Source organism: Hypomesus transpacificus, chromosome 6 (genome assembly GCF_021917145.1).
Source record: "Hypomesus transpacificus isolate Combined female chromosome 6, fHypTra1, whole genome shotgun sequence".
In the NCBI taxonomy this organism is placed as follows: Eukaryota; Metazoa; Chordata; class Actinopteri; order Osmeriformes; family Osmeridae; genus Hypomesus; species Hypomesus transpacificus.
In genome coordinates, this window is record NC_061065.1 from 3,898,868 (window position 1) to 3,924,554 (window position 25,687).

The 25,687-nt window shown below is 44.2% G+C and overlaps 1 protein-coding gene across 1 annotated transcript in view; it reads left to right on the forward strand.

Annotated features, from left to right (window-relative positions):
- The window catches only part of LOC124469228 (disks large-associated protein 2-like), a 59,941-nt gene that overhangs the window by 18,005 nt on the left and 16,249 nt on the right, over nucleotides 1-25,687 (forward strand). The window contains exons 3-7 of the mRNA XM_047022386.1: nucleotides 3,712-3,871; nucleotides 9,605-10,752; nucleotides 17,642-17,853; nucleotides 20,013-20,169; nucleotides 21,000-21,219. Coding sequence (XP_046878342.1) covers nucleotides 3,853-3,871; nucleotides 9,605-10,752; nucleotides 17,642-17,853; nucleotides 20,013-20,169; nucleotides 21,000-21,219 — 1,756 coding nt within the window. The 5' untranslated portion in view covers nucleotides 3,712-3,852. The remainder of the gene's footprint in view (nucleotides 1-3,711; nucleotides 3,872-9,604; nucleotides 10,753-17,641; nucleotides 17,854-20,012; nucleotides 20,170-20,999; nucleotides 21,220-25,687) is intronic.

Sequence of the window (25,687 nt, forward strand, 5' to 3'; positions counted from 1 at the left end):
GAGAGAGAGAGAGAGAGAGAGAGAGAGAGAGAGAGAGAGAGAGAGAGAGAGAGAGAGAGAGAGAGAGAGAGAGAGAGAGAGAGAGAGGAAGTTAACAGTACACCCGGTCCAACTGCGGTTCTGATGCCTAACATGTACGCTGGCACTCTATTTATCTCTCATGTAACTAGAACTGTAACTTTGATCGACGCATAGTTGACTGTTTGACACAGCAGACGCATACATCCCGTCATATCCTAGGATGACACTGGAAATCAATTTGTAATGTTTTCCAGTGTGGGCTGGGTATTGCATGACAATGGAACACCACATCCCTTTCCTGTGCAGGGTAAACTTTTTACAGGATTGTTATTCAAGACAAAATCAGTGGCTTGCTGCAAAGATGACAATGGCATTTAGGAGTTGCTGTTGCTTCCTGTTCGGAAGCGATAGCTGATCAATGTATACAATTTATCCTTATTCCTGAGTCTGATGTGTATAATTACAGCCCACTTAGCAGTGTTCTGCAGCTGAATATAGTGCAGAGACAACCCTGATTGAGGAAATGGGTTGCTTTCTTTCGACCCATTGAATGGACTGACAGTGTTTGTGTGCGCGTGTTCGTGTGTGCTTGTCTTTTGTATACTGTTGCGTGTGGGTGTATGCATGCAAGTGTGTTTGCTCGGCACATGCGTGTGTGTGTCTGAATGTGCATGTATGCTTTTAGTGCGTGTGTTCTCTGAAGGTCACTCACCATAGTATCTCTAATGAGTCTCAGCTCGTGTGTGAGCGAGCGGTCTGTCATCAAGGCCTGATGCTCCGCTGGCTCTATACTGGTCAGACTGAGGCTGTGTCACCCTCTCCAACGTGTGACAGACACTCGTGGTGACAAGCGGTGGAGACAGTCCCAGCACCTCTTTGACTCACCCAACAGGGCCGATGCTTCACACATCCTTATGTGTCTGAGAGCAAGCGGGTGCAGTGGATGAGCCGCTATGAGTCAATGAAGGATGAATGTGTGTGGAGGATTCCAGAAGCTCGACTGACAATGCAATGCATGCGAGACATATCAAATATGTTTTCAAATATATTCTGCAAGAGTTTTTTGGCAATTCTTTTTGGCCTGGGTTAGTGGTGCTTTGTGTGCATGAAATGTGGCTGTTGTTATCTGTGCATGTAGGTTCTGGAGGTAAATACTGCATGAGGCAATCAGTCACTTATAAAAAGAGAAAAGAAAATCGTTCTTTGTTCGCTCAATCTTGTGTGAAATCTTTCTGGGTGCACTGGAAGGAGCTTCTCGTCAACAAGCAGCCTTTAGTTGTTTTTTCCTCACCATGTTAGCCTGTCTTGATAGTGAGACAAGGTTACCACAGCAACATGCCACTCTCCTGCCCACACCATCAGAGTATTTTGTTCCACCCTCCTCAGACTGTTTTAGTAGCATTCTTAGAATCTCCCCCTATACCCTTACCTTCCCAACCCCGCACCCACACTCACCATCTCTGAATACCTGTCTGAAGCCCTGTGGTACATTACCATGTGGCACGTTGACTGTATACAATATGCCTTCTTTGTAAGGCCGGTTGTGGTGTGACCTTTGGAGGTTGCAGTAATGCAGTTAGGTCTCATTCTTATTCTCGTCGTGCCCAGAGGACAGCCCAAACATTCAGTCCCTCCAGGGGCCAAAGACTTTTTAATTCCACTAGGCCACTTCCCAGTGTGTGGCTGAGTGGAGGATTGTTGGTTCGGACGTGCTGCGTGGGTCCTCTGCCAAGAAACAAGATCTTTTTATAGCCTCTTGTAAGATGGCCTCTCGGTTTTCCTCCCCACCTACTGTAAGTTTGACTCACATCCTGCTCTGGTGATGTTCCATCTTCATCCATGCTCTCCTCAGCCATTAAAATTAGTGTTTCTACTGCATTCAATTGTCTGGTCTGTTGTGGGTAGTCGTCAGCTCACATTCCAAACAGGTGCTTTGATAATCCAGTGCAAACTGCAGCACAGGTTGTTTTTTGTATGAGTGGATCTCTCGCTGCTCAGGACAGATGGAATAATACCTAACAGAAGCCTGATGAAGTATGTGGATCATCTCTAAAACCTCAAATATAAAGTCCCACTTTATAACTATAGCTTACCATAGCAGGAACCAGGAACCAGGAGCTGGGAGCCAGGAGCCAGGAGTCAGGCCTGTGTAAACCAGCTCTTCCTGGCTCGCCATCCCATCAGTGTCCTGAAAGCGCACAGCGTCCATAATTGGCTATGGAAAGCCCTGCTCAAGTGAACGAAAGAAATAGGCCATTAAAGCGGCGGGGGGTTTTACGCCGTGTCACCCTTGTACATATTGGAGACAAACAAAATGAAATCATATCAGAGACTCTCAAGGTAGCTGAAGATATTGAGGGCAGAACATAATGCAGAGAGGAAGCTAAAGTAGCAAATTTGCCAGACCTGCATATCAAGAGAAAGTTGCAGTCTTCAGGCTCTGTTGGAAATGATCCCCTCTGGTTCTCAGTGGTGCCTGGACATAGATTGCTTATTTGCAGACTGCTTGAAAAGAGACCACTTCTCATGCGGGAGGTGCTATTCCCTCACATATTGTACACCAGAGGAACACCCTCTACGCCCACAGACACTCATTGTGACCTCCACTGGTTGTCATTTACCTGTCTATTCACTCCTGTGAGACTGGAGGTAGGTTGCGAACATTATGATCAAATGTCTAGAGAACAACAACAATAGGCTAACAAAAATCGTTACATATTTGTAAAGGAAGATGGTATGTCTGGCAGCAGTTCATTGATGATATACTGTAACTAAGACTTTTAAAGCCATCTGTTGACCTCTATCAAGAAAGTGTCTATGATGATTTCCCCCCCTTTTTTTTATGAATGGACGGACCGTGGTTATATGAAACCACTTATAGACTGAGGTTGCTAGGAGATAAGGAGTTTCCATAGAAACAACCAACAGGTATATAGATCTTCATCATACCTTCATGTAACTTCCAAGAAAATTGAGAACAATATGTTTCCACTTGCAGTTATTCCTCGGTATGTTGACTTGGATAATATGATTGTCAAATATATTTTGTATAAGAAATGAAGGTATCCCTGTCATGTGAGCATGGAGGGAATAGACTGTGTAGCTGACAAGGACATCCTCTGTTCCTAACTCTGTACCATTCCAGTACTGTACCATCAGTTCAGAGGTTAAATGAAAATAACTGTACCATATAATGATCGATGTTTAGAAGCGATGTTTGCTTGAATGTACACTCTACAACTTGGCACTATGATGAGTACAGTAATTAGAGGGGAAGAAGTTCTCTTAAATAGCTTTAGGTAAACAGGAGATTGTCAAAGTGAAATGTTATTACCTTAATAGTTTCCATGGAGATTTGTCAATATTCCTTCTCCCACCTGATAGCTAGGCAAGTGAGTGAACTCACCGAACTTCAGACACCTCCGCTTATCTTCTGCCTGTTCAGATGTACCCATCATTCAACCATCCATCAACCTCTAAGCTCTTCACCTAAGCATTTCTTCATTTCATTTTCAACATGTTCAGCGACATTCTGATGACCTTCGTGTTATCGTAGGTATTACAGACCTTCAGTGGTCCATCCTGCATCCCTGATGCCCCCTGTGACGTTGGAGTAAAGACTTGGGCTGGGATCTGCAGGGGCTTTTATTGAAAAGCCATTATAACATTACTCTTCGTTTTTTCCTTCAGCTTCGATGGTTGGCTTGCTGTGTCATATCTGGTTAGCCCGTGAAGTGGCTCTCCGAGACAGATGGAAGAAGATGGCCGGAGCAGATCACCCCAGCTCATGAGGACAATACCCCCCTGATTCCAGACCTACTTCAGTGCTAAATGGATTTTGAATACCAAAGTCAGTCTTGCATTTCACACTCCAGTCTTTCCGTTAACACTTTACATCAACTGTCATTTTGAAACCAGTTGTAATAACCCACAATGTATTAGCTCTACCATTTGATAGCCGTTCGTAAATGATTAGTATGAAAGCAGAGTATGAGGTTGAATCATTTTCTCATCGTTTTGAAGAGTTAATACTTCTACAGCATTTCGAAAGACTGATACAGTATAGGTAAGATTGAAGAGATCACGTCTGCTTGATTATCCTCTCATCCGAGATGTTGCTCACATAAACACATGCAGCACAGCACTCGTGCACTCTCTGCGGACTGAGGAGAACAGACTTGCTGCAGCCTCGCAGCATATTCACTGCATAACAGACAGTATCATAGTGACAAGGCCAGAATGCAGTGGGAGGATTTGGGAGATGCTTCATCAGACCAGTGATAGACTAGCTCCCTATTAGGTCATTCTTCCGGGGCGTGTAGACAGAGGCTGCTGGAGTGCGTGGCGTCGCTACAACATGAGCCAGTGTCTGCTGATGAGAAGCTGCAGTGGGAGGGAGTGGGAGAGGGAATATCAAAGGTTGAACGCAGCTTCTGCCGCAAAGCTCATCTAATTTTGCTTGCTTTCTTAGCTCGATTGCAAGGTCTGTCACTCTTTCCTTACGTAACAAGCCCTGTGCTGGAGCTCTTCATGAACAGAAGTGCACAGTCACTGATTGCTATAAAATAATTTACTCAACCCTATTTGATAAGAACTGTTGGTGGGTAGGCTGTAGGCTTCTAATACCATTTTAAAAAGGAGACACGTTTGAATAAATAGCGAGAGTAACAGCTAAAATGTTGTAGAATAGGTATGGTTTCCTTTTATGTTGAGACACTCATCAACTGCACAGTGACACAGACTGCACTATCCAGAGCTTGTCAGAATATCTGTTGGCAGCCATGACGGCAGGGACTGTGGAGGGGCGTCAATCCCTCACAGCCGATGATTTAGGTTACACCACGGTTTAGTGGTCAGGGTTAGAAAACAGACCAAGCAAGTAATAAGCATTGATTCCGAAAGGACTCTGTTGCCCCCCTGCGATCGATGCACCGGCTGTTATTTCAAACTATGTGATTCACGTGCTACAGGAGGCTGCCTGTTGCTGGCCCTCCCCTATTCCCCACAGCACTAGCATGGTGTGGAGGAGGAGGGATGGGCTGGTGCCAAGTTATGCAATCATCTCAAGAGCAGGCAGCCAGGCAGCTAGGTCCTGGTCTGTGGCATGGTTAGCGTAGCATAGCATTAGCTTTCTCCTCTGGCCCTAATCCCTCTTCTCGTGAGTGTGTGTGTGTGTGTGTGTCTTATTCACGGGAATCTGGGAGATTTGGAGGCTGCATTAGGTGCTGACTGAAGCAATAGTGGTGAGTGTGTGAGGATTTAGCCTGTTGATCTGCTGCTCTGTTGATCTAGCGCCACTGTAGTGGTTATGTTAGGTGTGATATCACTCTCATCAATGTTTCATAGACTTCCAGATTGGATTTGTCACCTCTCCAGGCTGTTCTCACCAGCCTCAGGGTCAAATAGGGATTCCTGGAAAACCAGAGTGTAGGGGCCCGGTAGTGGTTTCCAACAGAGGCTGATTCAGGGGTTACTTATCTGCCTGTAGGACTTCATGCTGGTTTACTGTGAAAGGAAATAACATTTTTAAGGCAGTTGGGGGTTTATTGCTTTTTTGTTTAATACCCCATTGATCTTCCAAGTTCCTGGCCTCCCCTGTATCAGTTGATGGCTTTACTGTATGGAAAGCGTGCTGTGTGACAACTGCAACTAAATATGATGATAATGAGCTGGAGATTGACCGTTTTGTGAAACAGATTAATGCCATGTTCTAATGTATTCATCCCTAATGAGTGTCATACTCATTCAGCATGACCGTGTCTCTTCATTTCTGAAGCAGAACAATAATGTTCATTATGAGCAAGAAAACTGTCCATTGCAGTATTATTATTATTTGTTCATCTTTAATTAGGTACCATGAACTAAACTGGCATTCTCATTGATTTAATATTGTATCAATTAATATGAATACACCCAAAATTCTCACCACAATGTTGAATTGATTGTAACCTTACCACAGTGGTCTGGGTTTGAATCTGGCCCAGGCTCTTTGCTGGATGTCTTCCCCTCTCTCTCACCCCTGCCTTTCCAGTCAAATTTAACTGTCATTGTCCAATAAAGAAGGATAGTGGCGAAAATATATCTTATTATAAAAAGGTTATTGTTTCTGTGTGATCCAAATGTCTTGCATTATGCCCAAATATTATTCGGAATGGATTTTTTAATCATTTACTACTGTACATGGAGGCTGATTATGCAGCAGAATAACTGCAATGAGAGTGGAGGCAATCAAGACCCTGGGGTGAAAATCCACTAACAATGCTTACTAACAATATAATTTATGTTTACGGCGACTGATCGAGTGAACAGATGTCATGAAATCAAAGCATTGGTTAGACAATGGAGTATTGGGGCAATAAAGGACTCCCAGAGGTTAGTTTTAGGACTACAGCTTTGAAAGTGCAGTGGGGAATTGACTTGTAGAAGTGTCACTTTGTAAAGCTGTTTTGCTCTTTAGCATGTTATCTAACATAACTCAAAGACCACTTCCGCACTGGATTACAAATACAGCACCTATGTTCTTATCAAGTTACCTGCACAAATGTAGAAGTCACTGTTGAATGGTTGTGGGGTGGACCTATACCTTTAAAGGATGTCAATGGTTTATCTTCGTCTGATGTGCCGGGTGATATCAGGTGACCAAGGAGAAGCAGGTCCTTATGTCTGCTCGACTATCTTGAGCTTTAATGTTCAATTCTTGTAATTACATAGTGCACTGGGTTGAAGGGAACCACTAATGGTATGACAGTAATGGTAGACTGAGTGGTTCAGTTTGACCAAGGCCATCTTCTGTAGGATTGATGAATCCCCCCCACCGCACACACACACACACCTTTCACCTTACAATCTATCCATCCTACCAGCCCCCCTTTTCAATTGGAGATGCAAAATCTAAGTTCTCATTTAACACATGGCCATACAGTGTACTCACTTGTTCCTATGGTGATACACTTTTTATGAAGTCTGAATCTGATCGGGGTCTAAACTACAGTAGATTAAACGAAAGTTTTGCGAGGGAACAGAATGACTCCCATCTTGTTTTGATAAGAAATGATTTGGGAGAACTGTCCCTATAGAGCCATCAGTGCTCCTCACTGTGATGGAGGCCTGTAGTCAAACTAGAGAGTGCGTACTCTGTTGTACGACAGTACGTGCTGAATGGGTAACCATCCAGCCTTTCTCTCCCACTCCAATTTATTGGAATAACATGAGGCTGAGATCTCTTGACGGAGGGAAGGAGTGCTGTGGGTATTCTGCAGGGAGAGACATGCAGGCAGAGTCCTAGCTTGGCTGTGTGGGTTTACTGTATCTGGCTCCAACCTGCTGGAAAGAGATGGCCCTCCGGTCGCACCACTCAATAACCCCTTCAAGTCTCAGCTCATGTAGGAGCAAAGTAGGCAAAAGCACCCAGTATAATTTCATCTGGAACGCTTGAATCATGTCAGTAATACTTCAGCTCCAGTTGTATTCTTGTGTATGCTCAAGAGTGTGTAACTTCTTAGGTATTCCAGAGTTCTACCTTGTGTAATATGTGTGCTGTGCGTGTGGACTTCCAGTACATTGTGCTATTTACATGGGCTATGTAGGTAGCCCTCTATATGTACATGTCTGCTGCTGGCCTAATTTTCGCACATTTAGTTGCCTTGGCAACTACCTAGTCCTTGTCATCTGCTTTTCTGTGCTGCATTGTAGAGAGACAGAGAGAAAGAAGAGGGAGAGGGGGAGAGAGGGAGAAAGAAACAGAGAAAGAGAAATGATAAAAGAGGGGACAAGGATAAAGAGAGAAAGGGAGAGAGAGAGATTGTTATAGTGCAGGTGCAGGTTGCACTGTTTAGGTTGGCAAGCCACTTATCCAGCCTCGCCCTCCATCCTCTCAATGATCCCTTGATGTGTGTGTAATAGAGTCATGGATCTGGCCTGTCACTGGACCGGTGGGTGTGTGGGCTTAGCAGGGTTGTGACTTTGACCATCTGGACGGCATAAGATTATGCTCCCATGGCCCCGTACATTACGTGTACAATATATTTCAATGGGCTGATCACAAACATTTCCTTATATATACTAACATATAAGGGTACTCATATTTCCTGAGATTTTGGTCAGAAATCGAGGCAAAATGTATGAGAGTGTGGAGAGAACCTTCGGTTTTGGATTCTCCAGTATGATTTATCATACTGCCAAACCTGTCTGTGTTGGGTCTATATCCTGTCTCTACTAAGGGATTCTCTCTCATTCACTCTGGCTTGAAGGATATGACAGGGACCAGACTTAAGTCAGCCTTATAAAGGATTGTGTGGATGGGAGCTACCTTATGTTATGAGTTGGGATGGAACATTGAATATTGAACAACACAGCTTGATGATTCAAGATTCAAGATTCAACAATTTCAGTGGTCATCTCGGTGTGTTTGTGTGTGTGTGTTTGTGTGTGTGTGTGTGTGTGTACATATCTTTTAAGACAGAGCCCTCACATACAACCCTTAAAAATCCCATTATACTTTTCAGTTTTTGACTGTGGTTGCCATGACAACTGTGCATTTTATTTCAGTCTCTTTTGATACAGTGCGAGGGATCTGAGTCCCTAAACATTATGTAAGACAAGATTTATTCATGGCAGTAGGAGGAGCTGAGTTTTATCTCATTAATTACAGGGAGAGATACAGATCCAAGTTACCCAAGTTAGTATTTCCTGACTTAACTTCCTGTCTGACATGCCACGGTCTGACTGGTAATTGTTGGCATTTCTCTTGCAATACCACTCATCTACAAATATCCCTTTCAAAATATTGAACCTGGTCTTACCTGTGTGGGAACATGCTGCAGTTAGAGGGGTGGAGTGGAGAGGGAAGGGGAGGGTAAAACAAGGAAAGGACAGAAGGATCCTCCACTCTCTAAATATTGTTAAAGCCTGATAATGATTATGGTGAACCATTCTGCATGGCTCACACTTTACCACCTTACAAAATACATATGACAGACGAACGTCTGGGACAAATACTGCGGTTACAGAAAGGGGACAATCTCATAGTTTGTCATGCCTCAGGATTATATAGTGCATCAATTAGTGCTTATACAGTGTACAGCCTAATATACCTCAATACCCAAATACCTTACATTTAACATGCCCTCCTCACTAAAATGTTCACACATTTCTTCACGAAAAACGAAATGTACTATTTAAGAGTGTTGAATCGCTGCTTTCGGATATAAAATACAAACACACGCAGAAAGGGATTTTCCCAGGGATACCCATAGGTGTCCTTGGGACAAAGGATTCTTCCAACATCTTGTGCCTTCGGCGCACACACACACACATGCATGTCTTAGACTAGCTTGACATCATAGTCATAATTCTTGTTTCCATCAATGAATTAATTAACCTTTGCCCTATATTAGTGTTCAGTGAAAGTCATATAATGGAAATGTAAGCATTCTATCACCATACTGCTGTTTTCGCTGGTAACTGCAGGTATTGATGTAATGGAGAGCTTGGAACTGAGTGGCGCTTTCCTAAGGTCACTGAATGCATTCGAATTAGTGTGGGCATTAATCTTTATTCCCTCTCCCTCTCTCTTCCCTGACAGACCCGCAGTATTCCCCTTGGTCCCCGTCTCAACACTTCGATGAAGACAGACGCCTCCCTCCACCCAGGAACATGAAGGGCTTATCGGGCAGCCGCTCCCAGCAGCACCAGATCCCTTCTCCCCATGGCCTGGACTACGACCACCCCCACGAGCTCCATGGGCACCATGGCTCTGAGTCCCGCCACCCATCTTACCTGCTCAGCCCCACTGAGAGCTGCCCCATGGACTACCTCCGCTACTCCCCCCGCAGCTCCATCCACTCCGACTGCATGGTGATGTCCCCTGTCCTGATGGCTCCACCCGCCCCCGTAGACTACGTATCCAGCAGCACCTTCCCCAGAATGCATTACAGCTCCCCATACTACGACTCGGCAACGCGGGATGACTGCGCTGCCATCGCTGCCTCCGCCACCTCCTCCGCCGCAGTCGCCGCCGCCACCGCTTCCTCCTCCGCCTCCTCGCACCACGCCGGGGCCAAGAGCAACCGCATCCCCGCCAACCTGCTGGACCAGTTTGAGAAGCAGCTGCCGCTGCAGCGAGACGGCTTTCATACGCTGCAGTACCAGCGCACCGCCACCACCACCACCACAGAGCAGCGAGCAGAGAGCCCTGGACGGATCCGCCACCTGGTCCACTCTGTCCAGAAGCTCTTCACCAAGTCCCACTCCCTGGAGGGCTCTTCCAAGATGAACGGCACCAAGGGGGAGGGTGGCGGGGGTGGGAGTCACCACGGCCACCATTCTTCCAAGCACGGAAGCAAGCGCAGCAAGAGCAAAGAGCGCAAGCAGCGCTCAGGCGGCTGGTGGAGCTCCGACGACAACCTGGACAGCGACAGCACCTACCGCACACCCAGTGTCATGAGCCGCCATCACCATGGCGAGCACGCCTCCCACTGCTACCCGGACTCCATGCACAGTCACTTTGGGGACCTGTCACTCAAAACTTCCAAGAGCAACAACGACGTCAAGTGCTCGGCGTGCGAGAGCATTGCCATGGCGCCCGAGGGGAAGTTCATGAAGAGGAGTTCGTGGTCCACATTGACGGTGAGCCAGGCCAAGGAAGCGTACAGAAAGTCCTCACTCAACCTAGAAAAACCCATGATACACACAGACCTGAAGCCTTCGCTGCGGGCCTGTCACTACCTGCAGGTGAGTGCCCTGTTTCAGGGGCTAGGTGTGTGTGTATTATCTCGTGGCCTTTTCCTGGACTTCACACAAAAGCTTACGGCAGATTTGTTTTCGAATGCATTGCAAGGCTCCCCTCTGCTGACATGTTTTGGTACGAAGTTACTGGAACGCTTGAGTCTTATTCCTTTAAAGATGTAACATCATGACGACCATTGATGGTATTGATCGATCGAGTGCCCCTCACCCCTTAAGTGCAAACTCCTGATTGATGAATTAATGGGGAGTGGGTCTGTAAAACCCCCTCTGTGATTGAACATTTCCTTTTGTTGTTCTCCGGGGAACAATCTCCTGTCTCTCTGTGTGGGAGCCCAATCTCCCCAATCTAGGTATCCCATTGTGGTCTACCTCAAGGAACTAATGTCTATTAGGATGGTGGGATCAATTGAAGGAATCAATCTCATGGTGGAGGACACTGTACGTAATAAGGAGGAGGGTTGCCTGTGACAGCACAATTGTCATTGTGTTTTGGACAAACACCATGCTCCTTGCACCTGTGTTTTGTAAAGAGGTAGCAGGTGTTTTTTTCTTATTGTGCTGTACTAACTACTGTAAAGGTGTGCTAGCCAGATGTATAGGTATCTGGCTGTGTTAGCCTACTGACACATTAAGAGGCTGCAGCAATTGAGACTAAGTAGCGTTGGTAGATAACTGTAGCACCTCGACAGGCTACACAGACAGTGACCTAAATAGACTAAGCTGAGTTGCAAGTTTAGAGCTGCCTTGATGTAGTAGTCCCAAACAGCTGTGGACACTAAACTTGAATGAAGCTTAGATACATGTTTATTCACAGTTTCGTTCTCTTTGATGAAAACAACTCTCACCTCGGAGGAATCACTTCATAGTCAGAACGTAACATTACTATAGACACTTTTTCACGTAAGAATAAAATAAAATCCTCAAAAGCCAATGAACAGTCACTGTGAACAGGTTCATTCATTTGTCCGTAGAATACTATTTGATAACCTAAACCTTGTCGCAAGGCGACTAGGATGACAGTGATTGAAAGACGCATTGTGCTTTAAATCAAATTAACATCTTGTCTGTCAGCTACAGTCACAAGTGTCTTCCATGGGAAGCTAATTATGCTAACGAGATCCAATTAGCTCACAAGGCATGGTGTCGAAACACAGGACGCTGGCTGAAATTGCCATCAGTAGAGTAATAAAACACTATGCATAGGTTAGCTCTGTTGCTATAGGATCCCTCCAGTCACCTGTTTACCTCCAAGAGGCCTACGTGGTCATATTTACATGTATTGAGTCTAAAAAGTATTTGGATTATACTTGCTTCATACCCCCTAGTTACTCATGGTTTCTTTCGGACATATTGTATCATCAATCTTTTGGACACCACTTTGTTGTTGACATTGAAGTAGGATGATCAGTAACAGATTTTTCAAAGCAATGCAACAAATAAGATTCAAAACATTTGCACTCTAATGGTTTGACTATCATAAGTGTCTTCCAGCTCCCAAAAGCAGGCTAGGTTTCAGACAAGGAGCTCTGGATTGTCTTGAAGTCTACCTTCCCAACCTGACGCTCTTACTGCTGACCTTTGACATTTGAAGTTTAGATTCAGATGTTTCCACAGCAACCCATCTGAAGGTCAAGCTGAACAGCAGTCATGGTAACAAATGATGTCCCCAAAAACCCTTGGCCCCTTTGTGCTTAGAGAGCATAGTGCAGCCGTCCCTGTGTGTATTACAGAGATGGATTAGGGTAATAGCCTGAATCCCTGTCCTGGGGGCGGACTTGAACATCTGTCTGACTCTCTTTCACCTAGTAATTGTAATGAATAATCTGTCAGGATTGAGGATGATTGCCTTCCGTATATATTGTTCCCACAGCACTCCCAAACCTGGCCATCTACAAGCCACACTCAATAAAGTTTGATGAAATGGGTTCTTCTGTTCAGGGGTCATCTCATATCTCCAGAGGGGTGCATGTGACAGGACTTTGATGCTCATTTGTTATAGTCCTGGGGTGCCTGCAGCCCTGGCTGGAGTCATTTACCTGCTTGATGTACAGTTATGGTCTGAGTTTGACCCTCAGGAAATGACTAGCACACGATAATGACATCACTCTCTGTTAAGGAACCTAGTCAATGTATTGAGTGCGTGAAATGGACAAGCCTACAGTATGAACCAATAGGTTATTACATCTAGCAGAGGTAACTGTTGTGTTTTCTGACAAGTGTTTATAAAAGGCAGCCCAAAAATATGTTGGCTATTTATATTTGTTGAGTTCTGTCTCCTATCACTCATCATGATTAAACACAGGAGACCGTTGCTGGTATGTCAAGGTTACAATGACATTAAATGATTTTCAGGATGTATCAAAAACTGATGATGCTTAACATTTCCCTGGTCTTTCAGGTGTAACATCAACTGAGAGAGGAGGTGAGGGGCGGGTAATTAACTAGTGCTGAGCTTCCTTGAGCGATGCCTGCCTCGTTAACAAGTGCCCCAGCTGATCAAAGACGAGGCATCAGGAGGAAAATAATTCATTTTATTTATTGCGGTCTTTAAACTTGACTAATTTTGTTTCCACACAATTGCTGCATTTTATTCTCACTGTCTTGTGGGAAAGACGAAACACGCAAACACCAGATTAGTGTACGTGATCGTTTTGCTGATAACGCTTTGAAACTAGACATACGCACGCCAACTAATTATTATGTTGACTTGCCAAGTCGGGCATTGATAGGGAGAATTAAGGATTTTTTGGAGCTTACCCTCTTTTCACCGTTGTTAAGCAGTTTGGCACACAAACATGACCTCTTTGGGCTCAATAACAGACCAGCACACCATAGTTTAACCCAGCATGTTTTTTTTTTTGTACAGCAAGTGTTCTTTGTGTTCAGCTTCAAGCTTATTAATGACAGTGAAGTTAATGTCATACACTTTCTGTCGATTCAGCATCACTGCTTATTCTCCCACAGAACCTCTGAAAAGGATGGCAGTGTCAGAATAGGCTGGTCTTGGGGCTACAGAAGCAGTAATATTATAATAACAGTCTAGCCAACCAACAACAATAGGACCTTTTCAGAAGTAGTAGTGGTCTTAAAAGTTTGCCAACATCTGAGTTTGAACATTTGGTGGAATCTTTTTTGCACAAAATTGGTTTTAGTCCACTGTTGGTGGGTGGGGAGGACAGGCTGCTAGTGAAAGCAGGCTCCATCTCCACCCCCCCCCCCCTTCCCCCACACCCATCTCCTAGACAAACGCTCATCAATTTGAACAAAGTGCATTATCCTGTTGAGTCAATGTCCTCCACCTCTCTGTCCTCCCTCCCAAGGCAAAGAGGTGAAACGGAGAGGAAGAGAAGGGTGTGGGGGGAGCAAATGGAGAAGGGGAGTAACGAAAAGGGGGAGATGGCACTAGAAGACAATCAGACTCTCTGCTCAGTGTGATAGCAGCCTAGGGAGTGTTCAGGGGAAGCAGACAGGTCCTAGTCGGTGGGTGTGTGACACTGGGGGTGGGGGGTGGGGGCGAGGGGGAGAGAGAGGTACAGCTGCCTGATACTGTCGAGCATAGGATACCATGGTCACTAAGACAACAGAGCACACTGACAGAATGTGAGATGTATAAATCTGTAACGGTAAGGTAGTGTAGAGTAGTGTCGAGTGATACTTTATTGATCCCCGGGGGCAAATTGTAGGAAAACAACAATATCAGTATACAAGAAAAAACTACAAACTAAGGACAGACTCAGAGGCTGTTGCATCTGGTTGCCTCTGGCACAGCACCATTTTGGGATCTGTCTGAGCATGGAGCAGGAACACAGGTGTCCATCAGGTCTGGAACTGGGTTGCCCTCTTTAGGTCAGGTAAAGGAATAGCCAGGATAATAACCAGTTGACAGTGATTGTGTCAGTGACAAGTCAATGCTGACAGTGACAGTATTGATATAAACCTGAAAGCTAATGTGACTCGCCAGTGCCACTTTACTACAAATCGTCCTTTCTGAAGCAAGAATTCATTTAAACTAATAAGGAACTGTTTCAAATCAAATCAAATCAAATCAAATTTATTTGTATAGCCCTTTTTACACGCAAGCATGTCACAGAGGGCTTCACATGCGCCCATAGAACTGCCCCTCAACCAACCTAAACCCTCAAGGAAGACAAGGAAAAACTCCCAGAAAAACTCCCACCGGGAGAAAAAATGGAAGAAACCTTGGGAGGAGCAATTCAGAGAGGGATCCCCTCCTCCAGAGACGGTTGGTAAGAGAGAGGAGCAGAACACAAGCTAAACATAGTCATACAGTGTCAATGGGTTTTGAAACACCAAAATCCATTGTTCGGCTTTATAGACGTTGGATGGGACCGGGAAACTCGCTGTTGGCCGTCATGGAGACTGGATTCCGGGTGACGACCTGGTTCAGCGTTGGCAGACCGTTTGTTTCTGTGAGTGTTTGGTGGCAAACATAAATGACCTTGTTTGAGTACAATCATCCGTCTTATTAAAGTTATTGAATATGTGTAGAGTATTCCACGGATACGTAGAACATGCTTAACCCTTATTACATTACACCTCTCCTAATTAAACTGGCCTTGTACAGTGCAACACACAAGTAACTTTATGTCTGTGTGGAAATGTTTACGGCTTTAAGCGTGTGTGCACTGTGTAATTAGGACCCAATCCCTTAATCAGTATTAATTGTGCCAGTGATAGTTTTACAGACCTTGGTTTTTCTATTACAGTCAAGGGTGTGTTGTTGCATATGCACGGTGTGTTAATGTCTCCAGTTCATCTCCAGTTGCTATGGCTACAACCTACACACTTGCCTACATTCCCCTTTAAAACTGAATCTGGAGGTGTAAAGAAGAGAGCAGGGACTTATAAGGAAGCTATTGCATTGTCCTGAAACTCCATTACTCCACTGACTCACTCCACAGTGCTCTCTTCCCCAAAGCCTGACTAGAGCTCGCTTGTTTTCTATTGGTTTATAAAGTGTCAGTCTGTTGTGCAGTTGTGTCAGATATATGTCTGCTGTGGTCAATACCTCAGACAGTAGCTGGAACACTGAACGCTATTCATCTCTGTTGACTGGTCAAGTCTTTACCGTACAAAAATATGTTTGTCGTGTTGTATGTTGAGTTTGGGTGTGAGATTTGTTTCTTTTTTTACAAAAATGAAAATTCACACTGCCACAAACTTGCACCTATCACTGCACTACGAAGGTTTTTCCATCTCGTAGCCTACATGAGCAATGATTCTAATTAATACATTCTTGCATAAGTCCTTACTTTTTTATTTCATGTATCCAAATATGCACTCAACTTTGGTACGTTGATTACAGTAATACACATTCCAGTGTGCAGTAATAGTGCCATTGCTACTTAATAGCACTGACAAGGTTTAATTACCATTTAACTTGACTGCCTCTTTAATTAACTTGGTGTCATTAAGTGCAGTGTGTCAATGTAAAGTCCACAACAATCAAAGACATGAATGTATGAACTGCTCTGTGTAAAAAAGTATTTTGTGCTCCAGATAATGTGCAGTATGCCAACATTTCAAACATGAATTATTACAGTCTTGTAATAATTTGATAATAGCCAAGTGTAACAATCGCAAACAGAGAAGCCAGCAGAATTATCATGACTTACTTGGGGTATGTAATTTAACTGGGGCAACAATTTTTTAATGGGGGATGCAGCAGTATGTAATGATGTTGTAGTTTCAACAGGATTCTCTGGAAATGTTTGATGGCATACAGTTATGAGGGTGTATGCCAGGTGTACTTCTTAAATCAAGTCAGTTCCCTGGTGTTAAATGGCTAAACAATGTTTGGGGTGCTGTACTTACAAAAGAAATACATTAACAAGTTCATTTGCATTCTCTGAATCATTGCCTTTATGGAGGATTTCAGTTACACCTGTTTTCGCTTTCTGCAACGTCATCACTCTTACACATACACACAAACACACACACGTACACACAAACATACACACACACAGACAGTGGGTCACTAGGCTGTGCTGGAACTCTTCCCAGAGACCCATACTCTGGAAAGTCTCACTCTACCGTGTAGGGTTCAGAGCCACAAAGGAGGAAATTATAACATCAGATCATCATCTAACTCTAACCCTAACCCACTCTACTGGATCCCAGTACAGACACTGGATATGCTTCACCAGTGTGGTAACAATGGTTTTGACAGTGGTTCTTCAATGCAAATCCTCAACAATATTATTTTTCTGGTCTGAATTAATTGACAGGTAAATGATCATGGTTTCTCTGTGCTAGCATTTGCCCAGGTTACTGTGGGCAGCAGTACTAGCTACCACAGCACACCAGCATTCTGTCCTTAAAAACGTGATTAAACAAAGTAAGAGGTTCTCCAAATTCTTCTACTCCCGAGCCCGATTAGTGTTGAAACTGTCTGATTGGAGGAGTCAGACCCTGAGGGAGGAGCCTGAAGGTTCCGGAGATCCTGGGGATGGGGATCGTTCAGTTCCAAACGCTATGTTTGGGGAATGTGCTCCCAGGCTGCCTGACTCAGCTTTCACACTCCTTTTGCTAATTGGGCCCTATTGTACTTTCAAATAAAGGAACTGCTTAGAGACTGGTTAAACAAGTTTTACATTTGGTCTTGGGTACCTAATGTCATCCTTCACCTAATATCATCCTTCGGTCAACTCATTTTCTCCTACAGGCATTTCATTTGTGTGAATATTTAGACATCGCGTGAACAATACTTGTATTCAGACAATACCATAACATGTTCGATTTGAGTAATTCCCATTTTGGCTTGGGTGTGATAAGTGAATAAAAATGAGGGAAATCCATACAGTCCCGGGGTTTGGCAGTCCAGCACGCTAATGTAGGCATGCTTCTTCCCCAGGTTCCTCAGGATGAGTGGAGTGGATACCCAGGGGATAAGGACGAGGAGATCCCGTGTCGAAGAATGCGCAGCAGCAGTTATGTGAAAGCCATGGGAGATGACGAGAGTGGCGACTCAGACAGCAGCCCTAAGACATCACCCCAGAAGGCTGTCCGACCCGATGCCCTGGTCCTCAAATCAGTCCTGCATAGGCCCCACACAGATCCCCAAAGGTAGGTCTTCCTGAGCAGCCCTGTGTTCATGTTTAATACCTTCCTGTTTCATGAGGCTAGGATTTTGTTATTGAGTTGACTTCACAAACTGTTACATCACCATTACCTTACAATATTGGTGTAAACGGAACAGAGGGAATGTTGAGATAGTGTTTTACTCATGTGAGCTCCCCTTGAATTTACCTCATACGATTATTCCTTTTAATAGATGCTACAAAGAGATAACTGTTGTTTTTGAGTGATACATGTCCATTAGGGATTGTGTGCCTTTGGTAAACATTTGCTGCATCACTAAAGAAAAATTTACTCTCAAGCCTTTCCGGCGAAGTAAAGCTTGGTCTTGACAAAAATTATAATGACGTGTATTAAATAATCCTTTCGGTTCCTGCAGCCAATATGGCATGTGGATTATAAAATAAAAGATAGTCCCCATTTCAAATCTTGACCCAAACGACCAATTTCAAGCCTTTCATTTGAAGCCTTTAACCCTTTAGCCCCAGGCTTTCAGCTCACTGTTTTTATCCCCTAACCACAGACTGTTATATCCGCATCCAATCAGTCAACAAACAAATGTGTTGGACGTTATTTGTGTCTCCCTGCTGTGTGGTTGTTGTCCTAGTACCTGCCTCTGTCGCCTCTGTGTACAGTGTAGCGTCAAGCTTTTATTTCTTCCGACCAGGATGTTTCAGTGACCTCTGTCTGAGGTGACAGTTTTCTGAAGGGGACATGCATTATTTAGACATGACACTTGATGTTGCTTGGCAACTGAGGAAGAATACAGTCTTTTTTCTTTTACCATATGAGTTTCAATGCACTTTTGACAACCTTTATTAATGCATCAAAGTCAAAGGATGCTGATTTGAGCCTTTCCAATTGGTTTGGTGCTGCTTGTATGTGGAGTACTGAATGCATGTGAGATCAGGTAAAGTATGCTCTGTTGAATGCCACAGTCCAATGACGGTGTCAGTTGCTGACCTTTTATTATCTGCTACTTCAATATTTGCCCAACATCTTAACCAGCCAGTGTGCCTCATGTTATCACAGCGCTGTTGACTAGGCTGTGGTAACACTGTCACATCTCTCCAATGAGAGAAATTATGTTTATAGATAGATTGATTGCTTGTAGGCACAAGGAAACTTTTCAAAATGATGCATGGTTACTAATAAGAGAACATTTCAGACAATTTCTTTAGATGCAACAGTGTTCAGAGACTTGACATTTGGCATGCGTGGAAATGTGCATATCCGACTCAGCAAGTAAAGGAATAGGTTGCAGGGCATAAACCATTCCTTAAAGACTACTTATATTTTTTACAATTTTGTAAACGAATGACAGGGAAAATGCATCAATTTGGTTAAAAAAAAAGTATCAACATGGTGTTCTGCCTGTACTGTACCTTTTTATGCTGCATTTGTGTACAATTAGGACCACATTGTATCATCTAAGCCTTTATTCCGCTGAGTGAGTGTTGTCTTGCTGTTGAATAGAATCTCTTTCTAGCTTCCAGTCTGATTGTTACCCAGTGGACGTCTATGCTGTCCCTCAGAGATGTTCTCCAGCTTATTGTTATTCTGGTCTGCCTCACAAATCGCTCTTCCAGAACAGGACGGATGTTTGTTTCCGGAAGGTTCAGAATGCAGGTCGAGTCACAGTGAACACTGCAAACCTTGGGAGGAGTCCGGCATTGTAGTTGCTCACCACCACTCCAACTCTTTCTCCCTTTGTTTCCAGAGTTTATTCATAATTCCTCCGGGACTATGATCACTTTCTGCTTTTGTCCCCCACACAAATCAAGCCTCTTGTTTCCAAGAATCCATTGGAGAATTTAATAATTTGTTATTATGGATTAGCCAAGTGCATATTGTTCCACAAATAAGCGACAGAAGCAGGCTGTACAAATGGTGGGGATGGTGGGTAAAAATGGTGAGACAAATCACCCATCACTTTGGGTTTGTGGGGGCTGTGGATTGCATACTGTATCATCCCAGTTCAAAGTTAATCCCAATAAGGCAGCTGGCTAATGTGGAGAGATGAGTCACTCCTGTGCTAGGGTCAAATTCTCCACGCAGAGAGAACCGAGGCCATGATGAACACAGACACACAAACAAATCAGAGTTGTCTTTTTCATGCGCTCTTCCTCTTTTCTGTCTCTGTTCAGCCAGAGCTACCACTTGCAAACCACCAGAGACATGCGTCCCCACCCCAGCGTCACCCTGGACCCCGCCACCACCTACAACCCCCCTCAGTTCCGCTCACGGAACCAGAGCTACATGCGAGCGGTCAGCACCCTCAGCCAGGCTAGCTGCGTCAGCCAGGTGAGTCCTGCATAGGCTTTTCACAGAGAGAACCTCCGCTCCCGGAGGAAAGGAGGAGAGAGGATTTCTAGGTCCCCCCATGTGGCTAGACACAGTGGAACACTCAGTTGTACATACGATGAAAGCTTATGAAATAGCATAGAAACTCATACATTCATACACTCATACATAGGTGGACAATATGTAGTATTTTGTAACCCATGTGGTTACACTTTATGGCAGCACACTATAAGCTTTGGATGCTAAGAATCTCATACAGCCTTTCAGACACTCTGTTTGCATGCAGTTATAATGTTTCTATTGTACTTAAACAACATGTTATGCACTGCATGATGGACCAGTATAGAATAAATTGATTCAGTGTTGGTTTTGCTCATACAACCTTAGGTTGCCAGATCAAGAATGGACAAAACAAGATGATTTTATTATTGTGACCTGTGTGGACTCCAATGGAAATTCAGTCTGCATGTTGTTTTTACTGTTGTGTCGTTTCTGCTTTTGATTAGGTTCTTGAAAGGACAGCTGCTTTCCCATTTCCCGAGTAGTAAAATATATATTTTACGACTTACAGTTGGATAGTACCCAGTGAAACAGTCTACAAAGTGATAAACTGTTTTTCTTCTTTTTTTTTATTTGGTTGTTATCTGCTTGTTCTTTTGTTTTGTTTTTGAGAACATTTTAATGCAAAGTTCAAAGGTCGGAAATTGACAGTGGTATTTTGTCCATGCTAACACTCCTTCATATTCACTGTACAAAGGGGAAGAATCAAAGTGAGAAAGAGAAAGGAAGAGGAAAAATTAAGGACTGCTATTCCTGTTTTTGTCTCTCAGGTGAGTGAGACTGAGGTCAATGGCCAGTTTGAGTCAGTTTGCGAGTCCGTTTTTAGCGAAGTAGAATCCCAGGCCATGGAGGCCTTGGACCTGCCTGGCTCATTCCGCACACGAAGCCACAGTTACCTGCGTGCAATTCAGGCTGGGTATTCCCAAGACGACGACTGCTTGCCTTCAATGACATCCTCCACTGTCACTTCAACTCTCAGATCCACAACAGGTAACAGTATGCCTAAAATCCCCCCCAAAACGAGAGAAGGGTTAGAATACATAACCTCATACATTATATACATGCGAACATACCTGACATACCTACATATGTACAGTGGGGTACCCTTGAGCTTGAGAGATGCTGGGTTGAATGATTCCAGTCATTTCTTTTGGCTACTGTTGTGTGTTGTCTGTTTGTTTTGCCTCCGCATACCCTTGAGTGTTCCGATGAACTTGCTTGCCACGTTCCTTTGCACGATCCACGCATCATAAGCTGGGCTTCTGATTGGTCAGGTACAGTGGTGCAGAGCTGGACCCTATGCAGAGGGTGGGAGGGTCTCACTCAAACCAGTCTGATGAGAAGTCACAACCATAACGCACCACATCAGAACACAACACAGGACATCCACAGTGGCCTGACATGGCATGTGTTAACAGGAGCTGTTCTGAGCATGTGATTCTCTGTGGCATTATATATGTCGTGTGAGGAGACTGTGTGAGTCATGTAGGGTGAGGCTGAGTGAAGGAGAGCAGGTGTTGGGGGAATACTGACCAATCACAGTCTCGGAGCATTTGTTGACCGATCACAGTCTCAGAGCATATGTTTTCTGCTCCAAGGAGACACTAGTCCGCCTTCCCCTGCTCTTGTTTCCTTGATACACAGTCTAAACGCAGCTCACACAACACAAGGGAAAGGGGGAAAAATCTAAAATCCTCATTTACTCAACACACGGTAAGTGGTCAAACTCTGGAAAACACCCACTGTGCTGGTTGCACAAAGAAGCTTATCAGTTGAGTCAATAATCTTAAAAAATGTTGTATTCTGTTGCATAAAACCAAATAGGCTGATTGGTCCAGATCATTTGGGAAGCCTCTCAATCTACATATGGAACAGCTCTATTACTTAGAGATGTCAACATCTCCCAAGTTCCCTAGCATTGTGTTTGTGACAACCTAAAGCTAGGCGAAGCTTAGCAGCTTTTTCTGGAAATACATTATCATGATTTAGCCAGATTTTTATGACCTTTTTTTGTGAGACACAGACAGTTTTTTAACTAAATTGTCAGGAGTCTACTGGTTGCAACAGAGCAGTTGCTGTTTTTTAACATTCAGGTATTCACGGGTGGTTTTTATGCAACACATTACACAGTATCATCATCATAACATGAGCCTAACTGGTTCTTTGTGCAAACAGACCCTCTTGGATAAAATCATTTGGTGTATGCCTGAAAGAGTAAAGCTATGAACCCTATTGAAATACCATCATTAAATAGGAGCAATTTTAACAATATTATAACCTGGATTTTGATTTCTTGATACATTGATTGAATCTTTTTTAAATTGTAGACTGCTGTATTTTACTTATTTTCTTGGTTTCTTTCTTTTCTTGTTTTATCTGGAAATTTGTTTGGTTATCTTGTCATGCTCAATTGGGTTTGCACACTCAGAATCCCTCAGCCTACGATGTGACTGAAGTTCTGAGGATCAAGGAGTGCTCTCCAATCCCACTGTTTTACCTGCTGAAATTTCTCACCAAATAAGACCTCTGCTCCAATTCCATGTCACCTCCCTATTGGCCCACTAAGTCAGTTGGCTCTTAGACTGGACGTCAGTTCTGCTTAGGCCCGTATGTTTTCCAGCACTGTACGCTTTCACTGCCAAATTGTGACATTGTTTTTCTGGTATTATCTGCTTTGATGTTCTACTTGGGGCACTTATAGAGGACCATAGAGGCCTGCAATGAATTAATCCACGGTATTTTACCGGGAAGGACACTTACTGGCTGATATCTTGAAGCAAGCTCTTGCCCTTATATTGTAATAAATCCAAAGTGAACTGCAGGCGAGTCTAGTGGGCCCCTGAATGGGAAGGTATACCATGATGCCCTATTGGGGCAGAAGAGCAGCACCCCCTCTCCCTTTGACCTGCCGTCTCTTGAAGGATAACCAGGGGGACAGAACAGCTGGAGACCTCAGTGATGCCTGTCACAGGTATTTTAATGTCAACACGCATACATATATCTATGTATATGTGTGTTTTTACACTGCCTTCTCAGCAAAATCCAACATTTATAGCAGATAGCAAACATCCCGTTAAGACATAATCTCAACAATCAGGGGTCCAAACAACTCACAAAACTCGAGAGGCCTTGAATTCCTTTGTTATGATGTACTGAATGAGTACCAATGGCAGTGGGATGAATGTTGAGAAGACCAAGCCTCGATGACTTTTGCGAGTTGTTTCCAGTGTCTCGATCTTTTAAGTGTGCTAAAATCACCTCATTAGTATAAATGTCTTGATTAAGCTGTACTGCCCAATCAAACTCGTAATGTTCTCATACCGCAACCATAAAATAGCATTAAATGTTATTACATTGCCATTGTCTCAGTACTACTGTGAGAGCAGTCTGTGTCTGCAGTATAGTTATGTTCTTTTTTTAAATCTTAATTTTTTGTTTCCATGAAAGTTGACCTCTGTGTAGAACGCCATGTGGCAGGGCTTGTCCCTTGGTGTGGAGCTTTATCAGCTGTCTTTGACTGTGGGATTGCAGCTTCTCCCTGGTGCAGCCCTATAGGGAGGGAACTCAACCTCCACAGGGTCTCACCACATGGTCCAGTCTGGACCTGACATGTTCAATAGGGTTCATATCTGCTTCTTGGCCCAATGACTTGAGTTGTGATCCTTTCATTGCCTTTTCATCTTTTCTTTTGCACACATAAGAAGCATCCGATGAAAAGGAGCACGGAAACATCCTACAAAAAGAAATGTTTGGACAACAATGGTACTCTTGAGAATGGTCTTGTCATTTTAAACCAATTGGTAGTGATGGCTTGCACTAGCAGCCAACGGGGTGTTCCTTTCTCACTGTGCTGTGCGTTGGAAAGATGAAAAGAAAAAAGTTGCCGTTCATTGAGAGGAGTGAGAAGGCAGTGTAAAATCACCATGAGGAGCCTACAGTATGTGAGTCTAAATTAATCACTCTATTGGCTGAGTGAACCTAGTTGAAACAATGTACTTGAGATCATTTTTATGTTCTTAAAGAAAAAGATGGTACTTCAGAGTGTCTTTTCCTATCTTTTCCTGAATTCAAATGGAAATTAAAGACACATCCATGACCATAAACACACCTATTACCAAAGATAAAGCACACCAGACAACATATTTGCATTTTTTAAGAAAACAAGTTGAAAGCTCTGGGGCACTCTAATTTAAATCAAAGGTCCATTTGAGACCAATTTAAAATCTTGCTAGGACTGTGGTCATTTATTTCCTCACATACTGTATGCTTTATGAGCTATATGTGTGTCCATTTCAGATTCAAACATGAGGCATCACTTTGAAATAACACTCCAGCTGTTCCATCTTTTTAAATGTCCATCTATTTGCATATTCAAATTTGTCTTCCAGAGGGATATGATGTGCTGGATGGCACCTCTTTACTAAACGAAGACATGATAGACGATGACGACGGAGCCAGCTCTTCTGCTTATGTGGAGCTGGAGCGCCTGGAGAGGGAGACCGCTGCAGCTCGGAGCCATCATAGCACCAGTTCTACCGTAACCGCCATATCCGTCCCACCAACATCCCCTCCGGTCTACAGGGTCCCAGCCCCGCCTCCCATCGCTGCCCCTGACCCCCCCATACCTCAGGCCATCCAGGCCTTCAAAGAGTCCGCCAACATGGTTGCCGCCTTCAACATGCAGTGGAAGGAAGAGATCTCAGCCATGCGCTATGAGCTGGCAGAGCTGCGTAGGGATGTGTGTGGCGAGTTGAAAACCTTCAACAGCAACTTCTTCAACTTCACTCAGTGCTACAACATGTGGACCCTGTGCCGAGAGACGGGCAGCGACAGCACCACACAAACTGAGGGACGGGTGTCTGTGGGGATCCAGGCTGGTGCCAGTGGGCCCGTCAGGCAGAACACAGAGGACAAGTCCGTCATGTGCCAGCCAGAACCGGCCCCTTTCAGCATCATGGACCTAATGGACCCCCCCCGCATCGAGATCACAGTAGACACACCAGAGGGTTCGGGCAGCCCCACCAGCCCGGCCAGCCCCCGCAGCCCCCGGCTGCTGGAGGACTCCACGTGGGACAACAACAACAGGAAACAGAGGCACCAGAAGCGCTCAGATGGCCGCAGGAGTTCCAGTCTGGAGCTCTGGAGCAGGAAGTACACCAGTGGGCCCATGTCATACCTGTCAATGTCATTCTAATCATTCCCATTCTACATCTGGGAAGCATAATGAAACCATCCAAAAGAACCAAGGAAGGAAACCAGGGTATAAAATCCTGAACAGAGAGGGGCAGGGCAGTGCTGTCGGTAGACAGACCCTCATCTATGCAGACACATAGATGTTACAACTGTCATATAAGGAACTAAATTAGTAGTTACAATGTGGAATTATTAGGCCATTATAAATGAATGCTTCGGATGGTTAATTTACACTACTTTCCGGGGGAATGTAAAATATATTGAT